The 20,628-nt window shown below is 35.3% G+C and overlaps 3 protein-coding genes across 4 annotated transcripts; 1 reads left to right on the forward strand and 2 right to left on the reverse strand.

The window, feature by feature from the left end:
* Positions 1-4,718: 4,718 nt before the first annotated feature.
* LOC107813638 (pentatricopeptide repeat-containing protein At4g21065-like) lies at positions 4,719-7,415 on the forward strand. The gene has a single exon (XM_016638920.2). It carries the CDS (start codon positions 4,891-4,893, stop codon positions 6,697-6,699), a length of 1,809 nt encoding a protein of 602 aa, XP_016494406.2. The 5' UTR covers positions 4,719-4,890; the 3' UTR covers positions 6,700-7,415.
* A 1,008-nt stretch (positions 7,416-8,423) lies between these two features.
* LOC107813634 (putative sugar phosphate/phosphate translocator At4g32390) lies at positions 8,424-10,125 on the reverse strand. The gene has a single exon (XM_016638912.2). The coding sequence runs from the start codon at positions 9,974-9,976 to the stop codon at positions 8,921-8,923; it is 1,056 nt and encodes a 351-aa protein (XP_016494398.1). The 5' UTR covers positions 9,977-10,125; the 3' UTR covers positions 8,424-8,920.
* A 1,626-nt stretch (positions 10,126-11,751) lies between these two features.
* Positions 11,752-18,866, reverse strand: LOC107813637 (DEAD-box ATP-dependent RNA helicase 15). 2 transcript variants are annotated; one of them, XM_016638918.2, is made up of 12 exons: positions 18,742-18,866; positions 18,459-18,590; positions 17,853-17,953; positions 14,572-14,744; positions 14,237-14,468; positions 13,986-14,104; positions 13,460-13,516; positions 13,191-13,375; positions 12,517-12,661; positions 12,339-12,422; positions 12,191-12,254; positions 11,752-12,107 (listed from the first exon to the last, which is right to left on the reverse strand). In XM_016638918.2, exons 2-12 carry the CDS (start codon positions 18,572-18,574, stop codon positions 12,097-12,099), a joined length of 1,287 nt encoding a protein of 428 aa, XP_016494404.1. In that variant the 5' UTR covers positions 18,575-18,590; positions 18,742-18,866; the 3' UTR covers positions 11,752-12,096. The 2 variants fall into 2 exon arrangements, with proteins under 2 accessions (XP_016494404.1, XP_016494405.1); XM_016638919.2 differs by having other exon boundaries at positions 14,572-14,851; positions 18,742-18,848.
* Positions 18,867-20,628: the final 1,762 nt, after the last annotated feature.

Genomic DNA, 20,628 nt, shown 5'->3' on the forward strand with positions numbered 1-20,628 from the left:
TCCACCATTCTTCTTGAACTACACGCGACCTGATTCCCCTAAAACCCGGGATATGTAGGCTGTCCAAAATCAGGACTCGGTTACACCCTATCTTTTATTTCTTTTCCTTTTGAATAATGGTTTGGTAAAAAATTAGTCACGTGGCTCACCTAGTCTTTGCCTGAAAACGCTTCATGTTTCCAAGCAAAGAGGGGCAGCTGTGAGCACCTAATTTTTGACTATATTTGAATTTTTATCAACTTCTACTATGTAATATTTTCAGAATTTAATATATATTTTTTAGCTTTGTTACACTTATATATATATATATATATATATATATATATATATATATATATATATATATATATATATAAATTATTAATAATTTAAAAGGTCAATTATTACTATTAGTATTATTTTTATTATTATTTTTGTCTTTATTTTTAAATAAAATGAATTAAAAACCGAAAATAAATAAAAATTAATTATTATTTTAAAAAAATCGGATGGGAATTAAAAATAGGAAAAGTAGAAATATAAAATTAAAAAGTAAAAGTAAAAGTAGGTAGAAATTGTTTAATAAAAAAAGTAAAAGAATGTGGAAAATTAAAAAAAATAAAAGTAAAAGTAAGTGGAAAATAAAAAAAGAAAAATAAAATAAGTGAAAAATAAAAAAAAGTAAAAAAGTGGGATTTTAAATATATTAAAAGTAAAAAAAAGTGAAAAATTAAAAAATAAAAGTAAATGAAAGTGGAGAATTATTTTTTTTTTAAAATAAGAAAAATGGGAAGTGGAAATTCTTTTTAATTAAAAAATAAAAATAAAAAATAAAAATAAAAAATCTGAAAAATCCGAATTTTTTTTCCATAAATAGAAGAGAAAAGTGATGAAAAAAAAGAGGAGGGAGAGGAGAAAAAAAAAGGGAGGAGGGAATTGAGAGAAATTTATTTTCTTCTTATAGGATAAGGGAATTTCTACTTGTGTCATTCTTTCTTCGTCTTTCTTTCGAAAATCCAACCTAAAATTCCAGCAAAAAACCAACACCTAACAACTCATCTTCCTCCATGAACCACCAGCTGAAACTTACCCAAACACTAAAACAAAAGAGTTTCAGTCGAGGTTAGAAGCTCCGTCGAGGTTCTCGATACCGTTTCCGGTTGTGGTTAGTTCGTACAAAAATCCATCAGAGCTTTGTTCATGTTGTACCGAAGAATATTTAGCTATTGAAAGGTCCATTTCTTGTTCTTCAGTTTTCGAATTCCAATTCATATTATGTTTGCTATAAGTTTGAATATTTTTTTCCTGTTTTGCTTAAAGATTGATTCGCGATTGGTTTACTGTTTCACTTGTTATTTTTTAAGGATATTTTAGTCTAATTGCTTACTGTTTTTAGTTTTAGTTAATTAGCATGCCTTGAAGTTCTTGGTTAATTCTTTTGGTGTTAAGACGTGAGTTTTGCTTCACCGGTGTCGTTATTTTGGAATGATTGTTAGTGCTAAGAATATGGGCTCAAAGATAATTGGTAAATGAATTATTTCATAATTGGGCCATACACTAATATCTTGAAAGATGAGTTGGACATTCACATGAAATGATTGAGCTTTAGGAATTACTTTTTAATGATAAGAACGATTGGATTAATTAATATATTACTATCACTTGGTGCATATTCTATAGATTATAAGATGAATTGAAAGAGCCTTTTTGGTTATCAAGTACTAAATGATCCATTAGTAATTAAGACATGTCATCCACAAATAAATTCTATAACCTATGGCCTTCACAATAATCTCAAATTAGTTTAGGAAGATAGACTCATAAACATTCGTAGCTTGCTTTAGGCGCGATTAATAAATCATTGTGACTATGGGTACGGTTCTCGTGGCATAGTCACGATATGTAAACCCCAACTCAAGTGAGCGTTTCACGCGAGTTGACTTCAACTTCGAATAATAATAAAAATAAGCATGTTATAAATCGCGGGTGCGTCTCACGTGACGCAATATGTACAAAAACAAATGAGTGTGCGACATCGCGACTTGTTCAAATAAGTTTCATAAATAATTATAAGCGGTTAAAAGTTAAAAATGCACAATAGGTTTGTATTAAATTAGATAATTATACCAATCATTAATAGTTGAGTGACCGTGCTAAAACCACGGAACTCGGGAGTGCCTCACACCTTCTCCTAGGTTAACAGAATTTCTTACCCGATCTTCTGTGTTCGCAAACCACAAAAATAGAATCAAATTTCCTCGATTTGGGATTTTAAATAAACCGGTGACTTGGGACACCATAAATTATTCCAAGTGGCGACTCTGACTGAAACAAATAATCCCATTTCGAATAATGTTACTTTAATTGAAAAAACTCCCTACCTCTACCCCCTCGTAAAAAACGAGGTGTGACAGATATAATGGTGGATTATGTCTTTGCATATAATGTTTCATCTAGAACTATGCAAGATAGTGAGGATCTTGAACCTCGATCTGTTGGAGAATGTCGACAAAGATGTGATTGGCCAAAATGGCAAGAAGCAATCCAATCAGAGTTGGATTCACTTGTGAAACATGAAATTTTTGGGCATGTAGTCCAAACACCTAATGGTATTAAGCTTGTTGGATATAAATGGGTCTTTATATGTAGGAGAAATGAGAAAAATGAGGTACAAAGATATAAGGCACGCCTTGTTGCATAATAATTTTTACAAAGGTCTGGTGTCGATTATGAAAACACATATTCACCCGTTATGGATGCAATAACATTTTGTTATCTCATTAATTCTGATGTCCATGAAAAACTTGACATGCATTTAATGGATGTGGTTACAACCTACCTTTATGGATCACTTGATAATAAGATATACATGAAAGTTCCCAAAGGATTTAAAATGCATGACGCACATAATTCAAAGTCCCGGAAAATATTTTCAATCAAATTGTAAAGATCTTTGTATGGTCTAAAGTAATAAGGAAGAATGTGGTATAACTGTCTTAGTGAGTATTTATTAAAGGAATGTTATATAAATAATTTCATTTGTTCATGTGTTTTTATAAAGAAAATAACATCGGAATTTATTGTATTTGCTGTATATGTTGATGACATAAATCTTATTGGAACTCATATAGAACTCCAAAAGGCAATTGATTATTTAAAGAAGGAATTCGAGATGAAAGATCTCGGAAAGACAAAACTATGACTCGGTTTGCAAATTGAATATTTGGCAAACGGAATTTTTGTTCATCAATTTGCCTACACAGAAAAGGTATTGAAACGGCTTTACATGGATGAAGCACATCCAGTAAGTACTCCGATGGTTGTTCGATCACTTGATGTGAATAAGGATCCGTTCCGGCCTCAAAAAAATAATGAAGAGCTACTTGGTCCTTGAGTACCATATCTTAGTGCAATTGGTGCACTAATATATCTTGCTAATACTACAAGGCCTGACGTAACTTTTTCAGTTAATGCCTTAGCAAGATATAACTCTGCCCCTACAAGGAGGTGCAATGGAATCAAACACATATTGTGGTATCTAAAAGGGACTACCGATATGGGCTTACTTTATGGCAATGATTGCTGTCCCGATCTTATTGGTTATGCCTATGCTGAGTATTTATCTGACCCGCACAAAGCTCGTTCTCAAACAGGCTATGTGTTTACATGTGGAGGCATTGTCATATCTTGGCAATCGACTAAGAAATCAATTGTGGCTATTTCATCTAATCATGCTGAGATAATTGCTATTCATGAAGCAAGTCGAGAATGTGTATGGTTAAGCTCTATAATACATCTTATTCGAGAAAAATGTGGTTTGAAGTATGACAAACTACCCACGATTTTGTATGAAGACAATGTATCATACATAGCCCAATTGAAGGGAGGATTCATAAAAGGAAATAGGACAAAGCACATTTCACCAAAGTTATTTTTCATACATGATCTTCAAAAGAATGGTGATATCAGTGTGCAACAGATTCGTTCAAGTGATAATATGGCTGATTTGTTCACCAAATCTCTACCGACGTCAACCTTCAAGAAGCTAGTGTACAAGATTGGGATGTGAAGGCTCAAAGATGTGAATTGATGCCCTCATCAGGGGGAGTGAATACACGTTGTACTCTTTTTTCCTTACAAGGTTTTGTCTCATTGGGTTTTCCTTGCTAGGTTTTTAACGAGGCAACCAAAAGGCGTATTTCTAAACATGTGTACTCTTTTTCCTTCACTAGAATTTTTTTCTCACTAGATTTTTTTTTTTTTAAAGGTTTTAACGAGGTACATTACATGTTGAATAGACATTCGAGGGGGAGTATTATGAATAGAATTGTTCTTAGAGTAAATGTCTATCTTTTAGAGAGTGTGTTACTTTGTGGCTAAGTTATTTTTCCCCTATAAATAGAGGGGTTTTACCCAGCTGTAATTCATCTCAAAATTAATAGAATTCTCTCTTTTTTCGTTGCAATATACTTCTTTATTGTTTCATTTCACGTTTGTATTAGTAATACATTATACATTAATTGTTTTAACGAAGTGATGCAAGAAAGCCTATTGGAGACCAAATAATTACGTCAGTTAGAGTTTTATTCCAAAACTAAACCTTGTAATAATTATTCGAAAGTATCGTTTATATATCTTGTATTCTTGATTTATTTCCTTCAGTTAACTATATCTTATATTCTTACTAATTTATTTGTTCTCTCTCTTTACTAACTTTTGGAGTATAAATTTTGAATTTTTGAAAGAATGATAAAAATAACAGCGTTCATATCAGAGAAAGACAAACTTGCTATATTGCACAAATACACACAATATATGCAAATTGCAAAGAAGAGCTGATCGAGTAGTATACCGTTTTGGACAATTAAAATCATATATTAGCGTTTCTCGCCATTGATGGCATCTAACTAGATGAATCATTTGCCCTCCAAAACAAAGCTATTCTGTTCACTTCACAACCCCATCAGCAGGAAACGAGCAGCGGAGCAAAACTGCTTATCTCTCCTCCAAATCTGCAATTCTCTACCCAAACTCCTTCAACTCCAATCCCATATCTTCAAATTAGGCCTACAAAATAACCCACTTGTCCTCACTAAATTCACCTCCATTTCCTCTGACCTCAACGCCATTACCTACGCTTCATCATTCATCTTTTCCCCGTATGTTAAACCCCTTTTCTTTGATGCCTTTCTTTTTAATACCTTTATCAGAAGTTATGCTTCAACTAGTGATCTAAAGCACAATGCTTTATATTTGTATTGTAAAATGTTAAGTTATGGTATTTGGCCTAATAAGTTTACGTACCCTTTTGTTCTTAAGGCTTGTGCTGGTATTGGTGAGTTGAAATTAGGCCAAATTGTTCATGGGTCAGTGTTGAAACTTGGGTTTGATGATGATTCTCATGTTTTGAATACTATGGTTCATATGTATTGTTGTTGTGATGGTGGAGTTGAGAACGGGCGGAATATGTTTGATGAAATGCCTAAATGGGATTCAGTAGGGTGGAGTGCTATGATAGGTGGTTATGTGAGATGGGGTTTGTCTTGTGAGGCTGTAGAGTTGTTTAGAGAAATGCAGGTTGCTGGGGTAGCACCCGATGAAGTTACGATGGTTTGCTTGTTGTCTGCGTGTACGGACTTGGGTGCACTCGAGCTAGGGAAGTGGCTCGAGGCATATATCGAGAGGGAGAACATTCTGAAGAGTGCTGTTCTTTGGAATGCTTTAATTGACATGTTTGCTAAATGCGGCGATGTTGATAAAGCTCTGAGTTTGTTCAGGAGCATGAGTCAAAGGAATATTGTTTCTTGGACTTCGGTTATAGATGGTATGGCGATGCATGGCCGGGGAACTGAAGCTGTTTCATTATTTGAGGAGATGAAGAAAGATGGGGTTGTACCTGATGATGTTTCCTTTATTGGGTTACTTACTGCCTGTAGCCATTCGGGTTTAGTTGAGCAAGGCAAGGGATACTTTTATTCGATGACAAAGGAATTCGGGATTTCACCAAAGATAGAACACTATGGATGCATGGTTGATCTGTTATGCAGAGCTGGACTTGTTCAAGAAGCATTGGATTTTGTTCAGAGAATGCCCATTAAACCAAACCCAGTAATTTGGAGAACACTTATTACTGCTTGTCGTGCTCATGGTGAACTGAAGCTTGGTGAAAAAATAACAAAAGAGTTGATAAAACATGAGCCTACGCATGACTCTAATTACGTACTACTTTCTAACATTTATGCAAAAATGTTTTCTTGGGAGAAGAAGACCATGATTAGGGAAGTTATGGTGAAAAAGGGAATGAGAAAGGTTCCAGGGAGCACTATGATTGAGCTGTACAATGAAATCTATGAATTTGTGGCAGGAGATAAAAGTCATAGTGAGTACAAGATTATTTTTCAGATGGTGGATGATATTGGCAAGGATATTAGAAGAGCTGGATATATTGCTTCAACATCAGAAGTGCTACTTGATATTGATGAAGAAGATAAAGAGGGTGCTTTAAATAGGCATAGCGAAAAGCTTGCTATTGCATTTGCCCTTATGAAGACACCTCCTGGAACTCCTATCCGAATTGTGAAAAATTTACGAGTCTGTGAAGATTGCCACTCTGCAACTAAATTCATCTCGAAGACTTGCAAGCGAGAAATATTGGTCAGGGACAGGAACCGATTTCACCGCTTCATAGATGGGGTTTGCTCATGTAAAGACTTCTGGTAGCTTAATGTGCATGACGTTGTGATCATTCAGTCATGCTAAGGCAGGAGTTTCTTTGCCGTGAGCATTGATAGCTGAGCAGCTTATCCAATATGCATGAACCTTGCATAAACGATGGAACTAAAAGTATGATGCTATGAAAGAAGATATATATTCTGGGACGTCTAAAATCCAGAGAACCTGTGGGACATTATCTTGGCTTGGATTCACCTGTGAGTTTCATTGTATCTTTGTCTCTCTGTGGAGGCATTGCTTGGGTGGAACACGTAGGATGTTGCTAACCATGGCATGGTTGCCTTCCTTAAACGTTGTCTTTGACTTGTGGCGTGACATCAATCCTGAGCAAAGGTGATGAATGCATGAGCCTTGTACAATTGATAAACAAAAAAATGCCCATAACAATATTTGAAGTATACGTAATAAATTTATCTTAATTCATAAAGATGCTTTGAGAAAGGGGAGCTTGGCGCAACAATAAGAGTTCGTGTTGTGTGATCAGGATGTCATTGTTTCAAGCCATGAAAACAGCCTCTTACAGAAATATAAAGTAAGACTGCATGAGACTGTTGTTGGGACCCCCTCCTAAAGCGGGAGCTTTGTCATTGGGCTGCCCCTTAAAAAGATGCTCTGTGTTGTGAGATGTTGTATTTTCAAAATGCTTTTGATTCCTAAATCGCAACAGAGGAAAATTCAGGAACTTGGTCCTCAATTTTCTGTGAACACCCATTTTGCTTAGATTGACGATATGAAATGACCTAACGGCATTCTAGTTTGTTTGACGAGGTAAATTTAGTAAATGACTATCAAAGCTGTACATTCTTTTAATATGCATTGGAAATGATTTAAGATCATGATCAAACAAAATGTGTTCAATCCTACAAATAAGATTTCTTTGTCCACGTTCTACAGATAGGAATAATGAAAAAAGGCCCCAAAGGCTGACATATACATTTCTTTTTCCACGTTCAATGCAGCAAAATTTTAATTAGCTTGTCATTTACTATAACTTTAGTAAAATGTAATCCTTTCTTTAAAATTAAAATAAGGATGCAGAGACATATTTTGTTAAAAGCGCATACTGTTGCTTACTCGATTATTCACTCTTCCAATCCAGGGAAAATATTTTTTAGAATTCAAAATGCCCTGTTACTTCAATGGTTCGCAAATAGTAATTGGCAACATTTGTGGCTTAAAAAGTAACTTTATTGCAAGAATTATCACTTCAATTGCGTTAAAAGTGTGTTTCCTTCAAACTTTTAACGTGCAGCAGAAAACTATCTCAATAGGTTGCAAGAACAGATCTGAAAGTGCAAATGGCATCAATATGAACTAAATCCACTAGAGAGAAGACCACCTCGGGTAACAAATTGAAATTAGAAATTTGCAGAACAAAGCAAGCTAAATCTGTATATCACTTGGGACATCCAGGTGTGACACAATACATTTTACCACAAAAAGAACGCCTCAATCTCAAGCAAATTGGGATCTGGCTTCATTCATCATTCATGTCGCTTCATTCATCATTCATATCGCTTCATTTAAATCTGTCTCAATACGATATTATATAAAAATAAAAATATCAACAAAAAAATAATATCTCTAATAGTAGAAGTTCTCTTAACTCTCTGACAAAACCGAAAAATGCTTAGCAAATATCATGTCTAAATTAGTCGGGCTAGTAAGGTTTGATTAACCAAAGACTAAAAAAATGTTCTCACCTGCCTTTACAGAGGTCTGCTACCTTAATTGTACCTAATCTAAAGAGAAAAGGGAAATAACTTGTTGAATTTAAGTGCTATTTCCCCTAGAGGTTCCACTCAAACACTGCATAGTTACTTGGCTTTGCAGCTACAGAGTCAGATAGCAAAAATAGCTAGCTCACATACAGAAGGGAGGAAGAGGAAAAATGAAAATCTTGTAGCAGAATATAGAAACAGCTATTGATGTATCTATAATATCAACACTAACCATAATATATGAATTTAATTTGCATTCAAAGCTGCTAAGAGCTTTGAATATCCCAAAAATCTTAAATATGAAAGAAAGAAAAAAACTAATTTATCCAACAACAAAAAAAAAAGTAACATATCATCCTATTTCATCCAAGAGCAAAAGCCATCTAAAAAAACACCTATTCAAACCTTGTTTTCCTGCCACTAATATAAAGTTAATCACTCATGCCCTTTTGTCAATATTCCCAATTTCATCAACCAAAACTTCAAATTTAGTCTTGTGAATCACCCTTCTTCCCTGATCCACTCTGTTCTCTCTCAGTCAACAATATCCCACTTTCCTCATCTTCTTGCTGAGACCTCTTCTCTACTTCATTTGCTTTCAATGCTTGCAATTTCTGATGATTATAATATGCAACTCCCAAGAATGCCAATCCATACCCAATCAAGTTCACTGGAGTTACAGTATCCTTAATCACTGACCAAGAAAATGCAATAAGCAGCCAATCTTTAACCACCCCACCAATATTCATAGTCAAAGCTGAAGTCTTTCCCACTACCAAGAATACAGCCAAGTTCAATGCAAATGCACATAATGAATTACTACCAAAAATCACAAAATCAAATTTGAAAGAATTACTTGCTCTCAAAATTGGAAGCTCCACAAATATCCAAGGAATTGACAAGAAAACCAAACAACTAGGAGCAACATAGTATAAAGTAGCTATAGGGTTAAAACTAATTCCCCTAGAATTCAACAAGATTTGGACCATAACCAACCTAGTTGCTTCAACCAAAACAGCTAGCAACTGAAGTAAAACACCCCAAGAATCATATTTTGCTTCACCATAAGCAGCAATAGCAACACCAACTGAAATAGCAAGCATGTTACACATAGTTGAATTCTTGAAAGTGTCCTTTTTAAACAATATTCCAATGGTGTAAACAGCAACTGGCATTAGGGCTTTAAGCATTTGAATGAAGGAAACAGAGAGGTAAATGTAAGCAGAATTTGAGAGCCATAAGGAAAGAGAGTAGAGTGCACCAATGGGGAGTACGCATGTAAAGTACACGTGGCGGGACAAGGTGACAGGTTCGACAAAGTTAAGGATACGTACGAGGAAGAAAGCTAGTGATGAACAAAAGGCCATGTGAATCATTGTAAGGGAAATAGGGAAAGGCCAGTTGTAGAGTTTTTTGTCAAGAATATATTTGTTGTATACAATTACTGCGGAAGAGAGGACGATCCAGATTCCTAAGTAGGAGTAGGAAATAATTATCTTCTTCATTATTCCGCCGGAGAGGGTGGCGCCACCTTTACCTGTCATGGTGGCGGTTGACGGCGGAGGAAATGGCGGTGGTGGAGAAGAGGAGGGTAGTGAGAGTTAACAGAGAAATTTGGCTGTGTATAGAATTTGAGAAGATGGGAAAAAAAGTGAAGAAAGGACTTAGATTTTATGTAGAAGTCTTGTTTTGCTTTTTGAGTTCAATTCTAATTACGGTAAATATAATTTAATACAATTAGGATTTAGGATACTTAAAAACAATTACCAAGATAGGTGTATTCTAGATTACATTATTAAATTGAGTCTGTAAAAGTCTTTTATATTTTTAAAAAGTTACACGTGTTTTTTGAACTAGTACTTCGATATTTACTAGGAATGGGGACCATAGTATACCTCGTATAAGTTATTAATTTATTTCTTCTGGTAAAATTAATATTATACACTAGGTGATCTTTATCTCGGAAAGAAAAGGTAGCAATGACAGTTTAAAAGTACAACTCAGATAGAAAAATCAGTTGATACCTTTTATGAACAAAAAAAGGAGAAGAATATTGAAAAGGGGTTGGTCGAGATGGAACGAGTCCATTAAATAAATTTATTACCGTGAAGACAAAATCTTAAGTAGATGAGAGTGGTGCGAGTTATACAGAGAGTTTGGACTGTGTAGGGTTTAGGGGAGGAGAAAAAGTGAAGGATTCAGATTTTATGTAGAAGATGTGGAAAATAGTGGTGTATGGTTTAATGAAAATTGACAGAGTTATAGTTCTAAGTAAAAACAGCACGAGCTAGCCAGTTTTCGGATTGGTCATTCAAAAATAGCCAGCGTTTGTAAAGTCATTGAAAAATAATCACTATTTTGCTGCAACACGAAAAATTCCAGCATAATATACTGGAGATCGGTGCACATGTGTATGAAATTTCAGCATATTACGCTGGAACTCCAACACAGGGAAAGTTCCAGCATAATATACTGGAGATTGGAGCACTTGTGTATGAACTTCCAGCATATTATGTTGGACCGGTATATTATACTTGAACTCCAGTATATTGTGTTGGAAGTCCAGTATACTATACTGGAGTTCAAGTATACTTATGCTAGAACTCTGGTATAATATACTGAAGTTCCAGTATATTATGTTGAAGTATTTTTCGAATTTTGAACAGTGTTTTCGTTCAAATTTATCATTACATAAAAAGTGACTAAATTTTGATTAGTTTTGAATTTTTCCCTAGTTTTAATCGTTTCCCCTTTTCTTGTGTAGATGAATCTGGATCCTTAGGGGGAAAAGTTAATGTATTTTGACTTTTTGAGTCTAATTCTAGCTATGAGCAATGCTAATCTTGTATGAACTTCATCATAGTATCGGATTGAATCATAACTTCATCCTACATCATGTAGGTACAGGTTTTACACTCTTCCACTGAGTAGGAGTTCAATTTCCATCCAAAACAATATTTAAAAGATAAGATATGATTTCGTAGATCTAACCTTGACTTGTCGACTCATTGCTCAAATTGCTTTTGTATTTTTAGCTAGAATTATGTTTTGTTTTACTGTGAGTGTTGTAAACAGCTGTCTTATCTACTGTTTAATTATTTAATCCGTATATGCTTATACATCTTACCACATATCACGAGTGCTATCCATGGGAATAATTCATCATGCCAAATTGAGTACCTCCACTCCTAAGTCCTAACCCCTTAAAGATAGTAACAAAATTTCCCTATCGTATCACCACAATTTCTGCAATTGCACAGGATTATAACCGACCAGGTCTTCACAACATGATCCCAGCAGTGTAGAACCATCAGGAAAATAGCTCCAGAAACACAAATTAACCAAATATTATGCATGTTGAAGTACCAGCTAACATTAATATGATTCAGCAACTAAGCATAATAAAATTCATTGGGAGAAAGTTATAGCGCTTAAAAAAATAAAAACAGACACATTGTAGTGCTTCTCTTAACTGACAAGAAAAGAGTAGTTCAACAAGGGTACAGCAGCTCAGCAGTGCCAAAGCATATAGTAGGAGGCCACCAATTCTTCAAATAACTGGTCCAAAAGTCAACATGGTCGATGAACAATAGCAAAACACCTGTCAGTTCCCCCCATCTTTTAGCCGAAATGACTTGATATTTGCTGGAAGCTCTCGAGATCACTAAGATGGCACTGCATACACCAAAAAAAGCACATAAACACCAAGAATACTTAAAGGGAGCAATAAATCAAACACCAAGAGAACAAGGGCATACTGTATGTAGAAGTATCAATCTGCTCAGGAAGCTCTTTTATGTCTACTTCAAACCTTTCTTGAACCTACAATAGTGAAGCACAAGCAACTTAGAATCATATGGACAAAAAGAAATCATAACAAGATAAAATATTCAACAGTCTACAAACCTGATTTAGAACATCAGAATCTGATGCAGAAGACACAAATGTGATGGCAAGGCCTTTAGTTCCAAACCTACCAGCTCTACCCACCTATCAATGTTTTCAAACATAAAGGAATTAACACTACAAGCATAATTAGATGTCAAAAGTTGAAAGTACAGACTCCAAAGAAAGTAGGACCTACTCTGTGAAGATAAGTGTCTGCAGAATCCGGCATGTCATAGTTAATAACAATGTTGACCCTTTCGATGTCAATGCCCCTACCAACCAGATCAGTTGCGACGAGAATTCTCTTGTGACCCTCCTTGAAACCCTTGTAGCGAGTCAATCTATCCATTCAAACGCAGAAATGTCAAAGAATCGCAGTCACAATTACAAAGAGTTTAACAAAACATCAAGAATAGCGTCTTATAAATTTCACACCATTCCTATTCCAAACAACTGACATGCAATAAAGTCGTCAGGAAATTAGAGAGAAGATGCCTGCAAGCTTTAACTATGTCAACAGGGAAGAAAACGAAGAAGACAAAATAGCAGATACATCAAAAGACATCCTATCTCATCGTCTAAATCATAAAAAGATGTTAGAAAGAGATTCTAACTGATTATCTGGCTATCGTTACCCGCTTTTTTGGGTGACAAGTGGCTACCACTACTTTATTTTTACGTTTTTACAAGTAATGCAATATTTAATAAACGATAAACCTGCAGCATGCTAGTGCTAAAAGACTGCTACCACTATTTTATTGCACTATGCGCAAATTTATAAAACAAAAAATGTATACTGTTCCATATTTAACGTTTAACTAGAATAAACAAGTACAAAAGAAGAACAGCATTTCAACAATAGTAACAGACCTTTCTTCCTGAGTCATGCCAGAGTGGATGCAGATAGATGGAAAATTACACTCCACTAGTAATTTATCCAGCTGTGCAGCCCTACTTACACTCTTGACAAATATAACAACTTGGTTGAAGTCCAAGGCGTCCAGCAGATCATTTAGTTTCCGGTTTTTCTCGGTTTCGCTCAATTTAATGTAGTGCTGTTATCGAATAGAAACAAGATAAGAAAGCTAACTCGGACGTAAAGAAATTCATGGCATCATATGCATGCACCCAAGATGTACCTGTACAAGTCCATGAAGGGTCAACTTGGCCTCATCGTCAACATAAATTTCCATAGGCTGAAAGGAACAAATGTCATAGTAAAGCATGTTAGGAGCTTCGTGAAGCTAATGACATCCAGAATGAAACGAACGATGGATGAAGAAGAATTGGAAGTCCATCTGTGCATTTTCTCCTTGGAGATGTAAAATCAGAACAACTATGTCTCATTGTTGCTCAATATTGTTTACAACTGCACTAACAAGAATCTTTCCCGCAACAGTGCAAGCACCGATTCCACCCAGATTATCCCATTCTAGTCAATACCTTCCCCCAACACTCCAGGCTTTTTTAAAAATTATCTAGGAACTTCTGACACAAGCACAATTGGAAGAAGACAAAGGAACTACAAGCTCAGTGCAACCCATTTTCTTTGTACACGTGCCCTCTGGCTGACCAAATAAATTCACTACCAAGTGCCTGGAGAAATCTGATATTATGGAAAACAGAAAACTTAGAATTTCAAGTAGAGCTGGCAGAGGACATTACATCTTGCATAAATTTTTTGCAAACTGGGCGGATCTCCTTGCTGAGTGTTGCTGAAAACATCATTACTTGCTTGTCATGGGGAGTCATCTTGAAAATTTCCTGCACATCTCTCCTCATGTCTGCAAACAAAGTACATGTATCATTTTTTTCTTGATAAGGACAAAGTACATGTATCATATCAATACAAAAAGAGAATATCGTGGAAATGGGCAACTAGATTCATGAAAGCAGAATAGTAAGCCAAGACATACCAAGTGATTCAAGCATCTTATCGCATTCATCCAGAACAAAATGCCTCACATTCCTCAGAGATAGGTCCTTATCTCTAGCCAATGAAAGTACTCTCCCAGGAGTTCCAACAACAATGTGAGGGCATTCATTCTTCAGAAGCTCCTTGTGAAGTTTGATGTTTACACCACCATAGAAAACAGCAACCTTGATATCGGGCAAATATGTGCTGAACCGTTCGAATTCATGACAGATCTGCAGACAGCCAAAGAGTCCCACACGAAAGAGGGTTACTTAAATAAATGGAAGGAAAAAAAAAAGTTGATTTTGAAACAGAACTGTAGATTTCATTACATACCTGATAAGCTAATTCCCTTGTATGACATAGAACCAAGGCAGCAACCTGACCAGCAACAGGTTCAACTTGTTGCAGAGTCGAAAGAACAAAAACAGCCGTTTTGCCCATTCCAGATTTGGCTTGACAAATAACATCCATACCCAGAATAGCTTGTGGAATACACTCATGTTGCACTGATGAAGAGAACCAAATAGAGTGGAGCCAAGAAGGCCTCAGTTTCAGTTTAAAAAAGTTTACCACTGTACACTTCTCCAAAATAGTAGTGATAGTAATAATTTACCTGAAAATAGATAGAGAAATAGATTGTCAAGAACTACACAGTAAGCAAACAGGGTGAGGTTTTGCCCAAAACAATGAATGAATAATCAAAGAGAGAAAGGGGAGCTTGAATCAGCGTACATTGCAAAAACACAAAAATATTGCCCTAAAAGAAACGCCTTGACCACGTTTCAGAACACTAAAGTACAATTTGTTTCACAGTCAGATGCTATATATAACACCATGAGCTTATGATTACAAAACTCAAAGAAAGTGGCCCATAGAACTTTTCACCTACAACTAGTGCATAAACTTGAAGGTAAACCCGATAATAAATTCAAATTATTGGAGAAGATGGACTTTTTAAAGGATTCAATCAATCAAACAACAGAACCTAATTCCGATTGGCGATATGAATCCAAAAAATTATTCCGCATTACACCATTATCATCAATACACAGCAGGGCACTGGGAAGGGGAAGAGGGAGATATGGGAGACTATTCCTGCTTGTGTTAGGAGGGTGATTTGGAATGAGAGGAGCCAAAGATGTTTTGAAAGCAAACATGAAAACATTTATACTTTGAAATACAGATGGATCCCCTTGTATGGTTTTTGGGACTAGAAGATCTTAAAACAGTTGATATGATGATACATTTTCTCTGTTTCATGTTTAATTAAAGAGTGAAGAAACCAGAGCGCAGAGATCAAAATGAATTCAAAGGGTTGTCAAACTTAGCCAATGAAAATGTAACTAGTTTAACCCATCCAAACTTGGACGTGTTGGGATAGGGATATATTCACTGATGGGCCACAATTCAGACAAAACCCAAATTTGGCCACAAAATACAGAAGTATCTTATTGGTTAGTTCTTTATGAATATCTCCCTTTACACTCTCCTTAAAAAGAAAACTTCTTTGGCTTGGCTTGGCTTGGAAATTATTCTCTTTCAATTTAGTTCACCAACTATCTCTCTCTTTAAAGAGACATATTTCTACCTGATGCCTCCTTAACAGTGTTTTAAAAAGCGACAAGCGATCGCTTTAAGCGAGAAGCAATGCGATGGCTGCTCGCTTTTCCATGCCTGAGGCGACTCGACCACACAAAGCGCTCGCTTCAGTCGAAAAAGCGCGAAGCGACCTTGAAGCGAGAAGCGCAGAATCGCTAGCTTCTGTTCAGAGGGGTCAGTTTTTTTAAAAGAAAAAGTTTGTGTCTGTTTTTTTATTATACAAAACAGACCTCTAAAGACCAAAGTGAAAACCATTTCTCTCTTCTTCCCAAAATCAATTGTTGTTGAGTGCTGCTAGGGTTCAAGTCGCCAGAGACCTCCAATCCTCCAGGTAATTTTTCTTCTTTATTTCTTCTCCCTCTCCTTCTCCTTTTTTTTTTGATGACCGAGAAATCCGTCTGGGCCGATCCTTTGGACCAACCGCAGCCTTCGAAACTCGGTGGATAATGGGCCCGCCCCTCTACCCTTCTCCACTTAAATACCAGACTTTGCTTTGCATGGTGTGGGGGCTTGAACCTGTGACCTAAGACACAAATCCACCACCCTTTGCCACTTGAGCTAGGCCCTGGGGGCTTCTCCTTTCTTCTTCTCCTTTTTTTCTTTCTTCTTTCTTCTTCTTGTTCCCGTCCAGGCGTCTGCTCACAGCTAGGGCAGGCACGATTTTTTTTTTCCTTTTATTCTTTTTATTTAGTACTTTAGCCTTTATTTATGAATTTGTATGTGTATTTCAATTTATTTATATATATTTATATTTATATATATATTTATATATATATATATATATATATATATTTTCAGTTTATTTGATTAGTATTTTAGCCTTTATTTATTAATTTTTATGTGTATTTCAGTTTATAAAGTTAATTTTTATAAAGTTAATTTTTATGTGATTTTGCTTGTCCTATGGTTTATGGAGGAATTGGTGGTAGTGGTACCTACTTTTATGTTTTTAAATTGAACTTTTTGATTATTTATATTGTGTCTTTGCAAGGTTTACATTATATTTTTTAAGTTTTGTTCCTATATATAAATTGAACTTTTTGATTATTTATATTGTGTCTTTGCAAGGTTTACATTATGTTTTTTAAGAATTGCGCTTCACTTCAATGAAACGTGCGCTTCGCTTTGCGCTTCGTTTTTGAAGCGAGGCGAGCCCCCATCGCTTTTTTGCGCTTCTCGCTCTCAAAAACACTGCTCCTTAATGGTGGGTACATATCACTCTATAACTTCACTCTCTTTTCTCTATAAATAGCATAAGTTTTTTAGGATCCCCAGGGCTTAGTTCAAGTGGCAAAGGTTGAAGGACTTGTGACTTAGGTCACAAGTTTGAACCATGTGCCATACAAACTAAACCTAATATTTAAGTGGAGAATAGTATTAGTGACATGCCCATTATCCCCGAGTTCCAAAGGCTGCAGTTGGTTCTTGGGGAAGGTCCTAGGACATCAAAATAAAAAATTAAGTTTGTTCTGGGTTTTTAGGTGTAATTTACTCTCTATTCAATTTCACCAAGTTTCCCTTTATTAAGCCATTTTTTGATTGAATTGGATATGTATTTTCTTCTCTACGCTATAAAGAATAGAGCTTTTTTCGTTTGCTAATTACACAAATTATCAGAAAAACAAAACAAACTAATAGTTTGACTTGGGGTGGCTTGTGCTATACCTGGTTGTTTAGCCCAAATTGACCCACCCATCATGACCTACACAATTTGTATGTTGGATCATGAAATATTTTATCAATCCGTACTGAAATACACAAATAAAGTTCAATACTTCCATTTGACACCCCTAAAACAGCATAATAAAATGAAGATTGCCTTCAGACAGCTCAAAAATCTTTATTAAATGTTTGAACATCACTCATTGAACAAGATGATGGCAAGCATGACACCCGATAGAACAACAAATTTTATATTTCTTATTGGTAATTAAAATATCCCCAAAAAAAGAAAATAAAACACCCCATAAAACAGCAAATTGCAGAATCAAATGCAGAGATAAGAGATGACTTGCCTTCAGAGGGATGCTCAAACCCTGAATCCACAATAGCCCTCAGTAGCTCTGGCTTTAAAAGAAAGTCTCTGAATCCGGAGCTGTGAATTCCAACATAACCCCTGTATTGACAAAGCATGACAACAACATTTCAGACTTAATGCAAGAATCAAATATCTCAGGCGTAAGATGAGGAGTATTAACCAGACATCATCGCAAACTAAATCATTTATCAAATAAACATGCAGACATATTTAAAAAATTCTCATTTCTCACTATATAGACATGACTACATAAGAGAGGGCACCGGTCTTCCAAACTCAAACTATATTAAAAAGAATAAGAAATACATATTTATATCTCACTTTCTAACTTTAAAGCACATAAAGATAAAAAATAAAAATTCTCACTTTCAATCCATAATAGAGATGAGACCGCAACAATTGAATTGATTATCTTCATGCATATGGGTACAGGATTACATAGTAAAAATATGAAAAAGAACTCTACAAAGAGGCATAGGCTGAGGCGCACAACTTACTTTACACACACACATAGTAAGTTCACATGTTCAAAGAGACATTAGAAAAAAGTAACAGAACATAGAGAATGAAGTATAAAGCTCACTTCTTGGCGGACTCGCCGTTAACTTTTCCGTTGACTAAATCGGGGGCCTTCTCATCATCTTCTTCGTAGTCGAGAAGCTCTTCCTCGTAAGCATCGTTCTCCTTGTTCTCTCCCATTTTTTGCTACTTAACTCTATATGTAAGTAAATCACAGATCTTTTAAAACAAATTATTTCAAAATCTAACAAAACTATTCAGCTCAGTAAATCAATAACAGTGAATTTCCAAACTATATTGCACAAAACGAAGAAAATAAGATAAAACTTTCACAGGGAACTGCTTACCAGCTGGAGACTACCGGAAAAGCTGAGTTCTTGCGGCGAATTAGGGTTAGGGTTTGTTGCGTCTGCAGAGAAAAATGTTAGAACAAAACGAGTGTTGAGAGAGCGTTTGAATTGGAGGGGACGGGTACAGGTTATTAGCGAGGGCATACTGGCTTTTTTACTATTTTGTCCTTGCGTTATTTCAAAAAATACGGGTTTGTACTAAGTCGGTAGTGTACTAGTGGTGCATTTTTGTTTTGGTTTTTCCAACAACTTTTATTACTTTGACACTTTGAGGGAGGGAAAGGACAAAATAAAGATAATGTTACGAAATAAAAGCAATTTAGTAAAATATGAACAAAAAATAGAGATAGAGATAGAGTGAATGAAGAGATTTTTTTTTTAATTGTGTCTTTTTCTATCTATTACAAGGCATTTATAAAGACATGAAAAGTGAAGAATCACTATTGTAAAATATGTCATTGAACATGTCATTAAGCATTTGAGAGGAAGATCATGAAAGAAGTTATGGAGTTACAATTATAATTCCATAAGTATTAGAATAGTGTGAGTTAGGGAGATAATGGAGAATAGTAGACATCCACCATAATTTAATTTTTCTTATAACATTCCCCCTTGGATGTCCATATATAATGTGTCTCGTTAAAACCTTATTAGAAAATAAAAACTTATGGGAAAAAATTCTAGTGAAGGAAAAATAGTACACATATTTAGAAATGCGCCTTTTGGTTGCCTCATTAAAAAACTTACAAGAAAAACTCAGTGGGACAAAACTTGTAAGGGAAAAATAGTACAACGTATATTAACTCCCCCTTATGAGAGTATCAATTCACATCCTTGAGCTTTCGCATTCAAATCTTGTACACTAGTTTCTTAAAGGTTTACGTCGCTAGAGAATTGGTGAACAAATAAGCCATATTAGCACTTGAACGGACCTGTTGCACATTGATATCACTATTCTTTTGAAGATCATGTGTGAAAAATAATTTTGGTGACATGTCTTTGTCATATCTCCTTTTATGAATCCTCCTTTTAATTAGGCTATGCATGCTGTATTGTCTTCATACAAAATTGTGGGTAATTTGTCATACTTCAACCCATATTTTTCTCGAGTAAGATGTATTATAGACCTTAACCATACACATTCTCGACTTGCTTCATGAATAACAATTATCTCAACATGATTAGATGAAGTAGCCACGATTGGTTGCTTAGTCGATCGCCAAGATATGGTTGTGCCTCCACATGTCAACACATAGCATGTTTGAGATTGAGCCTTGTGTGGGACAGATAAATACCCAGTATCGGCATAACCAATAAGATTGAAATTGCAATCATTGCCATAAAATAAGTCCATATCGGTAATCCCTTTTAGATATCGTAATATGTGTTTGATTCCATTCCAATGTCTCATAGTAGGAGCAGAGTTATATCCTGCTATGATATTAACTGAAAAAGTTATATCGGGCTTTGTAGTGTTAGCAAGATACATTAGTATACCAATTGCACCAAAATATGGTACTTCAGGACCAAGAAGCTCTTCATCATTTTTATGAGGTCGGAATGGATCTTTATTTATATCGAGTAATATCACAACCATCGGGGTACTCAATGGATGTGCTTTATTCATATAGAAACGCTTTAAAAGTTTTTCAGTGTATGTTGATTGATGGATAAAAATTCCATCTTTCATATACTCAATTCGCAAACCAATACAAAATTTTGTCTTTCCAAGATCTTTCATTTCAAATTCGTTCTTAAACAGTCCACTGCTTTAGGAAGCTCCCCCAGGATTTCCAATAATATTTAAATCATCAACATACACGGTGATTATAACAAATTCAGATTCAGACCTTTTTATAAAGACACAAGGACAAATTGAAACAT

The sequence above is a fragment of the Nicotiana tabacum genome, chromosome 22 (assembly GCF_000715075.1).
Source record: "Nicotiana tabacum cultivar K326 chromosome 22, ASM71507v2, whole genome shotgun sequence".
In the NCBI taxonomy this organism is placed as follows: domain Eukaryota; kingdom Viridiplantae; phylum Streptophyta; class Magnoliopsida; order Solanales; family Solanaceae; genus Nicotiana; species Nicotiana tabacum.

Excerpts from the sequence above, each read along its gene's own strand:
- LOC107813634 (XM_016638912.2), bottom strand. The coding sequence starts at position 9,976 with ATGACAGGTAAAGGTGGCGCCACCCTCTCCGGCGGAATAATGAAGAAG.
- LOC107813637 (XM_016638918.2), bottom strand. The coding sequence starts at position 18,574 with ATGGGAGAGAACAAGGAGAACGATGCTTACGAGGAAGAGCTTCTCGAC. Across the intron at positions 12,662-13,190 it reads GGCATGACTCAGGAAGAAAG|ATTGACTCGCTACAAGGGTT; the intron begins GTCTGTTACTAT and ends TTGAATGGATAG. Across the intron at positions 12,255-12,338 it reads ATTCTGATGTTCTAAATCAG|GTTCAAGAAAGGTTTGAAGT; the intron begins GTTTGTAGACTG and ends TCACTATTGTAG.
- LOC107813638 (XM_016638920.2), top strand. The coding sequence starts at position 4,891 with ATGAATCATTTGCCCTCCAAAACAAAGCTATTCTGTTCACTTCACAAC.